Source organism: Eschrichtius robustus, chromosome 7, assembly GCF_028021215.1.
Source record: "Eschrichtius robustus isolate mEscRob2 chromosome 7, mEscRob2.pri, whole genome shotgun sequence".
NCBI lineage: Eukaryota > Metazoa > Chordata > Mammalia > Artiodactyla > Eschrichtiidae > Eschrichtius > Eschrichtius robustus.
The window spans coordinates 76,408,946-76,421,939 of record NC_090830.1 but is presented as its reverse complement, the minus strand read 5'-3'; the positions used below and the strand labels follow the sequence as shown (position 1 = coordinate 76,421,939).

Here is a 12,994-nt window from a genome sequence, read left to right as displayed (position 1 = left end):
GACTACAGTTTGGTTCTGCTCTCCGGGTACTCGAAATGATCAATCACATTAAGGAGACAGTGGAGCACGTAAGGCCCAGGCTGTGTTCTAATTTGTCGAGGAAATCGCCTCTAGATTCTAAGGATGTGTGCAGGAAGAAGTAAAACTGAAGGCAGAGGGGGAGCGATCAATAGCCTGGGAGGGCCAGGGAGCAGGGCGCAGCTGTGGACAGGGGCCCTGAGCACACAGGGAGAAAATAAAAAGAGAAGTTGAGGCCACTGAAGGCATGACTGACAGCGTTTCGGGTCGGGCTTTTTCTCTCCCTCTGCAGGACACAGCAAGAGCTAAAAACAGAAGAAAAAGCCGTCACAGGTATATTTACTGGGAATAGCATGCTGGCTGGGTCTGCAGTTAGAATCAGAGGGTGGACAAGGGAATTAAAAAAAAAATGACTCACTTTGGTTCTAATTTTTAAAAATGGTTTAGAGCAGCCATCCATGCTAGCCCAGGCCACTGGGCAGCTGGCAGGAGGGACCTGCCCTCTCTGCCTGGCAGCCACTCACCCATGCCCTGCTCAGGAAGCCTAGAGCCCCATCCTAACCTGCCTGACCCCCAGACCGCCCCCAACTTCTCCTTTTCTGGGATGACAGGGCTCAGGCAAAATCCTGCCTTAATGTGCTTTCATGGCGTAAGGAAGGGTGTTTCACTCACTTAGCACTATTCCTCAGAATTCTGCTCTTAAAAAGTGGATTGCCAAATGGAATCTAGGCACTTTTCCATTCGGAGAGATCTGAGTTGCACTAGGAGTGGACTGCAGGAGCGTCATGGTCCATCTACACCCAGAATGGTGCTTCTCAAGGAACAGCATGTGGCACAGAGGAGACCTGGATACCTGCTACCCTGCCAGCTGGCCATGTCAGGAGCACCTGGCAACAGTGCCCAGGCCCACCCCAGGGAGAAGGAGCCAGCACAGCGGAGCCTGGGAATCTGGGTGTTTGCCAAGTGCCCCAGGAAATCTGATGCAGACTCAGATACCCCTGGGTTACGGCCCCCACTCTTGTCTTCATAGCCCTGTGGCATCAGCAAGTCACTTATTGCTTCACTTTCCTCCTCTGTGGGCAAAATGCATCCTTATGGCTGGATGTGAGGTGACAGGCAAATGGGCGGAGCAGGGCTTTTCAAATGACAGGTTGCAACCCTGTTCATAAAGGATATGAAATCCACTTAATGGGCCACAACCAGAATTTTATTTCATTTTCTCTTTTCCTGCCTTCTTTCTTGTTCCTCAGGATGAATCATCTGTGTGCTTTTCCGGGACCCCCTCCACTGTGCCCCGAGCCCAGGCCCTGTCTGCTTGCAGACTGCACTCAGCTATGTTCCTTCCTCTTCCTCAGCACCCACGGTCCCCTCTCCACTGGACCATTCACGTGAGCACACAAACTACCTGCTATTTCTCCTGTGTTAAACAACAAACCCAGAAAATCCGTACCCTCCTGACCACACATCCCCAGTAACTCCCGCTCCAATCCTCCAGAAGGAAAGAATTGCAGAGCAAAACTCCTAGAGGTATTTCCCAGGTTTGCAGTCTCCCCAGTCCCTCCCCCACCCTCTCCCTCACGGCCTCGGGTCCAGCTTCTGCCCCTACCCCCATGTCGCTGCTCCCCAGGGCCACCAAGGGCCCACACGAGGTTAAATCCAAAGGCAAACCCTCCATCCTCCTCAGCCTGGGTGGCTTGTAAGCCATTTGTACGATCAGCACGGATGATCACTTGCTCCTCCTTGAAAACTACAATCAGAGATTTTTTTAAGTGTAGATGCTGCTTCATGAAACTGCTGTTTCCATTACAGACGTGTAGGTTCTGCCAGATGAAATGTGTAGTCTGAAAACATCTGGAAAGGCTGATATGGAGCCCAGGGTTAAGGGCATGGACAATGTGGGTTCGGATGGCCCGGCCTGAGTCACTGACTTTGTGCCTGGGAACAAATAACCGGTATTTTTTGAGCTTTGGTTTCCTTCTCTGTAAAATGGGTATAATAATACCTATCCCTGAGGGCTGTAGTAAGGAGCAAAACAGATAAGGGAAAGAAAGCCTCTGGCACACAGTAGGTTGCTTAATAAATATCGTGGAATTAATAAACAAATCAGAGCCCTTAGCGCAGTGGCTGGCACAGGGCGAGGGTTTGGTAAAGGCGGTGAATGTTAGGCGGAATCGGCCCAGTCCTCACATCGCAGCTACCGTGTAGGAGATGCGCAGTAAATACCGGACTTCCCTCCCGGCGACATCTGGAGCGCTCTGTACATGCTGCGGACGCTCCGTGGCGGGTCTGTGTTCAGAGCACCCAGGGGCCACGGAGCCTGGCCCCGAGCCACACAGCGGGGGAGGGCACCGCTAGGACTGGGGCTGAATGAAGTCCTTCTGTCACCCTCTGGGCTGCTCCCAGCTACCCTGCAGTCCCACGAGACAGATAGACCCAGCTTCCTCCCAGGCACAGAGCTTTCACAAAATCAACTACCCAGGGCTCTTAAACCTCCAGGAGCAGGTCACAGCCCACTCCCCAATCCAGCACAGAGAGGGTACTGGCTGGTGCTGGCAGCGACAGCAGCCCAGGAGAGCAGAGGCCGCGACTGTCTCCATTTCCCTGTCCTCCGTTCCCGTGGCTTCACCTGCTCTGGCCTGTGTTACCCCAAGTGCTAGGACATCCACTTCGGGGCCCAGTCGGCCCTACTGCTCCTTTTTCAGGAGGCTGGCAAACAAGGAGGAAGAGGAAGGTGGCTATGGAACCCCTCAGCTCACACTGAGCGTGTGCCCAGAGGAAGGGCTGAAGTCTCTTTCCAGGCTGTCAGGCATCAGGGGACAGCAGAGTCACGTTGAGGAATTAAGCCCAACGCATTTAGGTCAGGCGAGCACCAGACCCTCCATCCAGTGAAACAGAGCAGGACCCTATGGGGCTCCTGGGCACAGAAGCCCTTCTGTCCCCCCTTTCTTGTAGGCAACAGACTCCAGCCTCCATGACCTTCCCTGAGTTCCAAAGGGCAGATTCCAACAGTTGCTAATCAGGGAAGGCAGGAGATGCAAAGACAAGGGAGGGGCAGCCAAGAAACAATAGTGCAGCCCTGGGGCAGGGCCCTGGCCTCAAGGGATATACACAACAGTGTCTTTAAGCTCTTTATAGAATTAAAACCCAACAAATGGAAGATGTCAGCATTCTTCATACCAGAGAAGCTCATCAAGAAGATTACTTGAGGGCTTCCCTGGTGGCGCAGTGGTTGAGAATCTGCCTGCCAATGCAGGGGACACGGGTTCAAGCCCTGGTCTGGGAAGATCCCACATGCCGCGGAGCAACTAGGCCCGTGAGCCACAACTACTGAGCGAGCCATAACTACTGAGCCTGCGCGTCTGGAGCCTGTGCACCTGTGCGTCTGGAGCCTGTGCACCGCAACAAGAGAGGCCGCAATAGTGAGAGGCCCGTGCACCACGATGAAGAGTGAGAGGTCCGATGAAGAGTGAGAGGTCCGCGCACCGCAATGAAGAGTGGCTCCCACTCTCTGCAACTAGAGAAAGTCCTCGCACAGAAATGAAGACCCAACACAGCCAAAAATAAATAAATAAATAAATTTTTTTTTTTTTTTTAAAAAAGAAGATTACTTGAGACCTGATTAGGGGAGTGCAGGCCCTGCACACACCCTGATCTTATCAGCAACCCCACCCTTGAACCATTGCTATAAAACTCCTCACCAAATCCTCCAGGTTGGGACACACAGTTTTTCAGGGCAGGAGCCCGCTGTGTCCCCCTTTGCCTGGCAAAGCAATAAAGCTATTCTTTTCTACATTACCCAAAACTCTGTCTCCGAGATCTGATTCGGCACCGGTGCAAAAAAGGCTGAGCTTTTGGCATCACCACCTCCATTTGTAAGGGTCCCAGAGAGGACCCCACACTCTCTGAAGACCAGGTTAAGGAAAGCCATTCCTCGGACTTCCAGTAGGGAGCCTGCTCTCATTCTCCCCTCCACTGCCAGCTTTGACCACTTGCACTGCAGGAAGTCCTTCTAGAGGGCTCACCTAAGTCTCTCATGATGCAGCCTAAGCCCATTCAATGGATGCTCTGGTAGAGGCAGAAGACAGGTACTCATTACCCCCACCTGCTAACCTTTCTCTTGGATCATGTGGCTGCATGTTAGCCTCACCTAGAGAGCTTAAAAATGCTTCTGCCTAGGCCCTTCCTTCAATGTCACCAGAATCAGGTGGGTGGGGCAGGCGGGTAGGTTTTCACAGCTCTCCAGGTGATTCTACTGTACAGCCAGAGCGGAGGACGCTAGGGGAGATGGAGAGGCCAGAGTACGCTGGTTACCAGCACAGGCTCTGCTGACCTCCAGACTGGTCCACAGCCCAGTTCTGTCACTTGCTAGTCAGTGACCTTGGGTCAGTGGCTCCAAATCTGTGAGGCTCAGTTTCTCCATCTGAAAACTGGAGCTACAGCACCTAACGCACCAGGTCATCCTGCAGATGAAGTAAGATGGTGGGTCCAATGGCGGCAGGTACAGGCTGTGTGGCGGGGACTTTGTAAAATCAACAGGTCGTTACCAAGCCCTCTGATAATCTGTCCTTCTCTAAACTAGTTCATCCTGGTTGCTTTTAACCCTTCTGCTTGAATTGGGATGTCTGCCCTTAGTGCTAAGAATAGCTCCCAAGTCATGCCATCCTGCTGCTTTCTGGGGCTGAGGGGTTGGGCCAGGACAAAGATGCCATAAATGAGAAGATGCTCAGAGACCTGCTGAACCAGATCAACCTGGATCCCTTTCCTATGCAGGAATCCCACTTCATGTCTCTGCTAACCCACCTGAAACGTCAGAACTCCTTTGGTGGTGGCCACTGTGACCCCCAGATCTTCTGCTCCCTTGTAAAACCATGCCATCCCTATCTTGGATTGGGGTGATGGGGCTTTCTTCCCCAGCCATATAATAACTAAAGCAACAAATATTTATCATGCGCAACTCTGTGCTGGGGGCACAGGGATGTAGAGTAAGAGAACTGTGTTCACTATTCCCAAAGAGCAAACGGTTTGGCGGGGGAGGAATTCTCATCTTCGAAAAGGGTACTGTCACCACATGTGACTAATTTAAAACCCAACAAATGGAAGATGTCAGCATTCTTCATACCAGAGAAGCTCATCAAGAAGATTACTTGAGGGCTTCCCTGGTGGCGCAGTGGTTGAGAATCTGCCTGACAATGCAGGGGACACGGGTTCGAGCCCTGGTCTGGGAAGATCCCACATGCCGTGGAGCAACTAGGCCCGTGGGCCACAACTACTGAGCCTGCGCGTCTGGAGCTTGTGCTCCGCAACAAGAGAGGCTGCGATAGTGAGAGGCCCGCGTACCGTGATGAAGAGTGGTCCCCGCTTGCCGCAACTAGAGAAAGCCCTTGCACAGAAACGAAGACCCAACACAGCCAAAAATAAATGAATAAATAAAATTTAAAAAAAAAAAAAAAAAAAAGGAACTACGGAGAACAACCGACATCCAGACCCACAGCTAATTGAGTTGCAGGTGGTGGCTGGAGACAGACCCATTTGACTCTCCCCCGCTCGCTCCCCACAGAGTAGCCGTCAGGTGACAGCACAGACCAGCCACCTCTTGCAGGGAAATCAGGAAGAAAGGGGGAAAGAACTGGGGAGGTGGGTGGCAGGAATGAGGAATTCGGCAAAGAAAAATGGCCCACAAAATGCAGAAACACTCCAGCATGCTTGCTTCCCAAACCTGGCCCATGAATCGAGGGGTGACAGGTCTCTCATCTCTGATGCCAAGAGCCAGGAGCTCCGGGTAGCCGCAGGTACTACATCTGCACCTGCCAGCACTTGGAAAGAGGCAATAAAGCATAGCAGCAGGGCCTGGAATGCTAAGTGCCTGCAGCTGGGAAGGGACTGCTTTGCAGCAAGAGCCACTCACGGCACACGTCCACTGGGCGAGGGCCGCTCTCAGAGACTGGACCGCACGTCCTCGCCTGCCCTGGGCAGCCCGCTGCTGGGGCCAGGGCAGTGGGCAGAAGAGGAGGCAGGACAGGTGCACAGGGAATGTAGCCCTGGGGGCCACCCAAGGCCAGGTGCTGCCCCAGACAGACAGGGATCTTCTGGATGAAGCCCAAGTGGGCTGGCTGATTTACGGAGGCTGGCAGAAAGCTGGGACGCTTGAGTCACTGGTAAATAAAAGTGGATCATAAAGCACCCTGGCTAAGCCAGACGTCTGGAAATACACCAGGGCCACATGCAGCTCAGAAGTGTGGCCCCATCCCTCGAAGGATAGTAACAATAATAATGTTTATACGGAACTCACAGTAGTGGTGCCAGACCCCGTTCTAAGTGCTTTGTATGCCTATTAATTTACTTAATCCTCACAACAACTCTAAGAAGTTGGTGGGTGTATTATCCTCCTGTTACATACCTGCAAGATGAGGCAGCACCGAGAGGCCAGGGAGCTAAGAACAGAGGCAGGGTTTGAACCCCTGCAGTCTGTTTCCAAAAGCCCTGCCCTAGCCAGTGCTTCCCAAACTCTACCATGCCTGCCAGTCACCAGGGTGGCGTGTTGGCAGCTCCTGACTCAGCCAGTCTGGGGGCCTGAGACTCTGCATCACTAGCACACTCCCAGTGATGCCTGGCCCCAAGACCACGCCTTGAGTAGGACGCTCTAAATTACTATACTAGGTTCCGTGACAGCCCTTCACTGCAGAAATGAGTTTATACGCACGGCTCTGGCCTCTGGAGGCGGCTGTGAATTCCTCAGTTAACAGGGAGAGGCCCTCACAGGGTGTCAGAATCAAGGGGTTGGGGCTGGAGGAGGGAGTGTGAAGTCTTAAAGTGCCCATGTCCACACCTCACCTCGGCCTTATTCAATCAGAATCTCTGGGGTAGGGCCCAGATTGGAATTTTTAAAAAGCTCCCTGGGTGATTCGACTGCGTAGCCGTGGTAGAGCCCTTCCAGGTAGACAATAGGGATGCCTCAGTCAATACGTCAGGCTCATTGAAAGTTCCGTGGGGTTAGGTCAGGGATTTCAAAGGTGCTCTCAGAAAAGGGGTGGCGAGCCAACTCCTAGGCCAGTTGATGGGTATGGCTAGGGTCTGCTAGGGTATCCTCTTCTTGTCCCCTGGGGCACCCCTGGAGGAGAGGGGCAGCTGGCAACCCCCAGCCTGGCATGCCTTTAGAGCACCCTGCTTCCCCCATCCATGAGCTTTCAAGAGAGAGCAGACCCTGCCCTAGATCAGCTGCAGAAACTGAGGCTCCTGACAAAGAGTAACCACACTGAGCCCTCTTCTCCACCAAACCTGGACCTTAGCCCCCGTCCTATCTCCACCTGCCAGCTCAGTCTTAGCAAGAATCCTGCTAAGTCAGTTTATGGAGAATCCCCCCACCCTTGATATCTTATCACCCTCGAGATCTGATCAAGTTCTTCATCCCTCACCCTTGGTGTCTATGTCTTTGGCCTGCCTTTAGCAAGAATCCCCCTACCCTTCATTGTAAATTAACTATACTTCAACATTAAAAAAAGAAATAATTCTCAAATGCTATGGCTACTTTCCAAGTAAGGTTAGTGACAATTTTTATACTAAACCAAATTATAATGAAACCTTAATTTATGAGAAAAAAAAATTCCCTCTACCCTGATGATTCCTCTTAGTAATGTTCCAACCACTGACCCCCTCACTTTGCTCCTTAGCTATAAATCCCCGCTTGTCCTTGCAGTATTTGGAGCTGAGCCCAATCTCTCTCCCTTACTGCAACAGTCTTGAGTAAAGGTTTCCTTACCGCTTTAACAAGTGGCACAATAATTTTTTCTTTAACACTCTCCCTGCCCGTGGGAAAAGTCACCCCGCAAAATGAGCAGCCCCAGGTGGAGAGAGAGGGCTTGATGCCACTGCCATCCAAACTGAGACTCCTCACCTTGACATTCAAGGCCCAAGCAAAGCCTTCAAGGCCCAGGAAATTATCTCAAGCCTTATTTCTCTCTTATGCGCACCCCACATATAGCAAAACCAGACGCTTCACTGTTCCTCATAGACATCTGAACTTTCCTCCCAACCTGCCATACCTCAGAGTTTTCCTTCCACCTGGAATGTCTCCTCCCCATTCTTCTAAGTTGCAGAGATCGCTCCCCTAATGACAAGACTACTTACGCCCAGTCTTCAATTCCCCATCTTCCATAACTGCACAAACTCCTATCTGAGCTGGGTACGTGGTTCTCTGGGATAAAGACATCACTTAAAGACTACATTTCCCAGCCTCCTTTGCAGTGCTTGTGGTCACATGACTGACCAATGCGATATGAGCAAAAGCAATGTGTTTTACTTCCCAGAGTGTTTATGTTCTTATGCCTGTCCTTTTCCTCTTCTTATTTGATGTAATGGCTAGAACTCCAACAGCCATCTTTGACTATGAAGTGATCTTGAACATGGAAGCTACACATGGTGGAGTAACTAGGTTCGTGCCAACATGGAACATCACACTAGCATTGGGCTGGCCCCCTCCAGACTTGCACATGAGAGAAAAATGACCTTCTATCTTGTGGTAGCCACTGCTCTTATGGAATTTTCTGCAACTCACAGCTGAACTCAGCACTATTATATCCACCCTTTCAAACCCCTGGAGGCATGGACTCTGGATTCTTGGTTACCATACCACACTGCACAGAATCATCATTTGCATCTCCTCCCCAAGTTAAATACTAAGCAATGTGAAGGCTGGGACTGTGTCTTATCCATTTCCATCTTCCCCTGCCACGTGAAGCATGAGGCCTCAAACACAACACAGAGCGTGTTTTAGGGCTGAAGTGAATTCCATCTACGTACTATACTCCACACAGCTTCCCAATTTGCATCCATACTCTTAGGACACTGCAAGCCTCCCTGGAAGGGTGCACCCAAATGAAGTCGCCCTTCACCGCCTCCCAGGAGGAACACGCCTTACCAGGATGTCCGAGCCCTTAGGCTCCTCCCCTGTGGCTGGGCTGGAGCAGTTGCTGAGTTTGAATATCCAGTACTCTTGGGCCGTGACAAAGAAGTTCCATGGCAGCAGGCCACCGATGCCCAAGCTGAAGAAGATGATGTAGGTACCACTGAAGCGGTCCTTGGGCCTCTGCAGGCCGGGCAGTGGGCAGTCCAGCAGCTTCTCAAGCAGTGCTTCTTGGTCAGCTCGGAGAGAGCTGCTTGCAGTTCTGTAGGTGGAGTTGGAGCTTTGAGGAAAGTCATCTTCTGAGACGATGGCCACTGTTGGAGCAGAGAGAGAAGCAGAGATGGGGCAGGTGATCAGAAGCTGAGGCCGGGACTCACCCGTCCTACAGAGCTGACTATGTCCCCGCTCTGAGGTCTACAGGGTCACCAAGGCGTGGTTCGAGAGCTTCAGGTTTAAAGATTAGGGAGAAGGACAAGATGTCGCACTGTAAGTGACCTCAGGTTCCCCCCAGTCCATACAAGGGCAACAGAGTAGCAAATAATTGTGGGGTAGCAGGGAGTAAGGCAATGCGGCATGGTGGGGCCTGTGGCAATCAATCTGCAAGGGCAAATCTGGTCTCACGGCATACTTTCTAAGCAGCCATAACAAAAGGAATTAGGACCCCTGATGAGCACACAATGCTCTCTAAACTCTTCAACTTTATGTGAGAAAAGTAAGGAGCAGGAAAAGTGTGCAGAATATGGTACTATTTGTGCAAAAAAGCAGGGATGGGGTAGATGGGAAGGAGAAAATACACACATATGTACGTATATCTTCTGGAAGGATACACAAAAAATTTCAAACAGTGGTTGCCTCTGAGGTGGGAGGCTGGGGATGGGGAGGGTGGGGACTTCACTGCATACTCTTATGTGCCTCTCGAATTCTGAACTTTGTGAATGTATTATCTGTTCAAAAATAAAATTATAAACAAAAATAAAGGCACTCAAATTAAATAATATTAAAAAAAAACAACAACAAACAACTCATGATGTCTACAGCTGTCCCCAGAAGCTGGTTTGAAACATCTAATAGTCCACTCTCTCATTTCATTTGTGGGGAAATCGAGGTCCAAAGAACGGGTCACAGACCAGGCCAATGGCCAAGCCTGGGCTTGCAGCTCTGGCCTGGGCCCCCACCTCTGTTCATCACATCCCACCATGAGACAGCAACTCCCCATCCGTGGTAGCAGCTAAGACAAACTGAAGATTCTGGGTTGCCAGTAACAACTGTGTACATGGCCTTGGGCAAGTCACCATGCTCTGAGCCTCACCTTCCCCATCCCCATCTGCAAACCCAGGGAAGCCTTTTTACAATGGTTTTTGTAAACTGCAACTGGCAGGCAATGCTGACAAACGTCAGCATCTTCCCTGCCATCCTGGGCTTGTCACCTGGCTGGCTGGCTGCGGAGTTTGGCTGCAAGGTAGCATGCCTACTTCTATGCTCTATATAGCACCTAGGCCATGGCAGCAGCTTGATAAATGGGAAATATTTCCATAAAGCTGAGGATGGGATACTCTGTAGTCCCTTCTGCAATAAACAAATCAATGCATCTCGGCTCACATAGGAATCTGAGCCTTAACTCAAAGCATCAAGCCAGGCCAGGTGAGATGGGAACACTCTGTCACAGAGGTACAGAGCCTTATCAGGCTCTGCTACTATTTCAGGAGAGCCTCACAACATTTCCCGGAATTAGGCAGGACACGAATTATTGTCTCCTTTTTATCAGAAGCAAAGAATGAGGACTTAAAGTCACTTGATTTGTCCCACATTCAACCAGTAAGAATTCCCGATAGTTAAAATTAAATCCAGTACTCATGCGTGTCAAGGTCTGTACCTAGCACTTGAGGCTGACAACAGCCCAGTACAGTAGGTAGTACTCTAAGACCCATTTCACAGGTGAAGAGTGAGCCTCAAAGAGGTTGAGTAATTTGCCCAAAGTCACACAGTAAGAGTGAGGTTACATAGCCAAGCAGTCTGAGGCCCACGTGGACTCCTTGGCGTCCCTGGGAGGCAGGTGGCTGGCAACGTGCACCCTTGTCTGCTGGCTCGAAGTACAGACTTTCTGGAAGGTCTCCTGGCCAGTGAGTTGTGAGCAGAGGTGAAGGCAACACTGCAGGGCACCCTCATCAGTGTTTGCTGAATGAACGGACTCTGCGCAGCCAGGATGTTTTCCCCTGCTGGGGCAGCATACACCCTGCAGCAGGCAGGCAGGAGGATGCCGGACACCCAGAGCATCCGAGTCAGCAAGTCTATCTTAAACTCCCCTGGTTGAGCAGAGCCCTTTCCCAGCTTTGCTCACAGGGAGCTCAGCACTAACCAGACAGTGTGGCCATACATGCACATGCGTGCACACACACACACACACACCATTTCTAAATTAGTGTTTAAAATGTAAAAATTATCACCCACGTAGGACAACAAAGACCAAGTGGTTCCTTCCAGATGCTCCAGCTCCAAGGGTGGGTGCAGGGGCCAACAGCTCGGTCACCCAGGCCACCCTCTGCCAGAGTCCATTCTCAGCTCCAGGCATCTATTTGTCCAGGACCATTCAGCCTTGACAAAGCTTCTGAAGGAGTCTGGAATTTCCTCTCACCCAGGTCACAGGCCAAGGCACTGGAGTGAGCAAAGTCTTATTACTCTTTATGAAAACTAGCTGCTGGCTTTTGGATTAAAAAGAAAGGTAAGGAAGAGCCTCGGCTGGTGGGCTGGCTGTGGCCTGGCTGTGGCCTGGAGTGCTCCTCAGGCACCTGTAGGGGCTGGTTGGGCTCAGCCCTGCTCCCGTCCTGGGTGACCTGGGGCAAGGGGCAGCCCCTGCACAAAGCAGCAGAAACCCGCGGGGCCTGGAGTCACTGCAGACCATCCTCCGGGTCTGGGTGCTGGTTTCCAGGAAGTTTCTGACTGACTCTGGCTAAGTCAGTCTCGCCTCTGTGTCTCTATTTCCTCACCTATGAAATGGGGGCAGGGGGGCTGGTGAAGCTAACCTACGGGAAAGCACTGCTGGGAAACACACGGTGCCACCCAGAGTACATGGCAGAATCTGCCTTGGGGTTGCGGACACCCCCAGCCTCAGGCTTCCCAGTTTGGACAGTCAGCCACCTTCTGGATACTCTGGGCTGATCTGCCCATACCCAGGCCCCCCATATCCAGGCGGTGAGGTCCAGTCTCAGGAAATCCATGGGGAGGAGGGTAGAGAATCTGGGGGAGAAAGAAGATAGAGACCCAGAAAGAGGGAAAGTGAGAGGAAAGTAGGGGGAGGAGGAGAGAGCAGAGAGGAAGGGGAGGGACGCTGGGGAGAGGGGTCACAGCGAGAGGCGCCAAGACAGAGGCCGGGGTCCTGAGGCTCCCGTGGAGCCCCCAAGGAGGGCCGCGACGGGAGGCCGCCGACTGCGCGAGCCCAGGGGGCGACCGGGAGCCTGAAGAGCTGGGCGGGGGCCAGACCCGCGCCTGACCGCCGGCCCGCACTTACTGTCGCCGCCGCGTCGCCGCCACCGCCTCCCCGCTTACCGCGGCCACTACGAAGACTCTGGACTCCGTGGGGCCGCAGGCCGGGCTCCGCCTCCAGGCCCCGCCCCGCCCCGCCCCGCCCACCACCGCCGGCGCTTCCGGGTTTGCAAACCTTTCTCCTTCGGGCGCTCCCTGTGCGACTGCCCCATTTCACAGGTGGAGGGAGTGAGGCGCCGGGCCGCCAGGTGCACTGTGCAGGCGGGCGTGGTGCTGCCGCAGCTGCTTCTCCACAGTGGAGCCCGAGCCCATCATTTCCCAGAGCCCTGCTCCCCAGGACCCGGAAGAGCTCTCCACCCGCCCCCAGACTCCTGCAGAGTCTCACCCGCTCCTCCCTGATCCCCTGCTGTTCCCCGCACCCCACATCCCGCGCCGCCTCAGGGACCCTCCCGTGTGCCAACACCTTCCAGAGGCTCGTTGTCTGGCTGAGGCAGGGGGGTAGCTGGGCCGGCAGCACGCAGTCCTCAGGACCATCCCGGTCCCACCAGGCCCTCCCACCAGCCGCCAGACCTTCCTGTCTAAATTACAGGCCAAGGC

The 12,994-nt window shown here is 52.8% G+C and overlaps 1 protein-coding gene across 3 annotated transcripts in view; it reads right to left on the bottom strand.

Annotated features, from left to right (window-relative positions):
• SLC29A3 (solute carrier family 29 member 3) overlaps window positions 1–12,495 on the bottom strand; it is a 42,153-nt gene extending 29,658 nt beyond the window's left edge. For 2 of the 3 annotated variants that reach the window (XR_011074483.1, XM_068547758.1), the window contains exons 1-2: window positions 12,423–12,495; window positions 8,933–9,231 (exon numbers count right to left, since the gene is read on the bottom strand). Coding sequence is in view for 2 of the 3 variants with exons in the window: in XM_068547758.1 (XP_068403859.1) it covers window positions 8,933–9,231; window position 12,423 (300 nt within the window). In the remaining variant the exon portion in view is untranslated. The remainder of the gene's footprint in view (window positions 1–8,932; window positions 9,232–12,422) is intronic. The other variant, XM_068547759.1, reaches the window with a different exon arrangement.
• Between the last annotated feature and the right edge of the window lie 499 nt (window positions 12,496–12,994).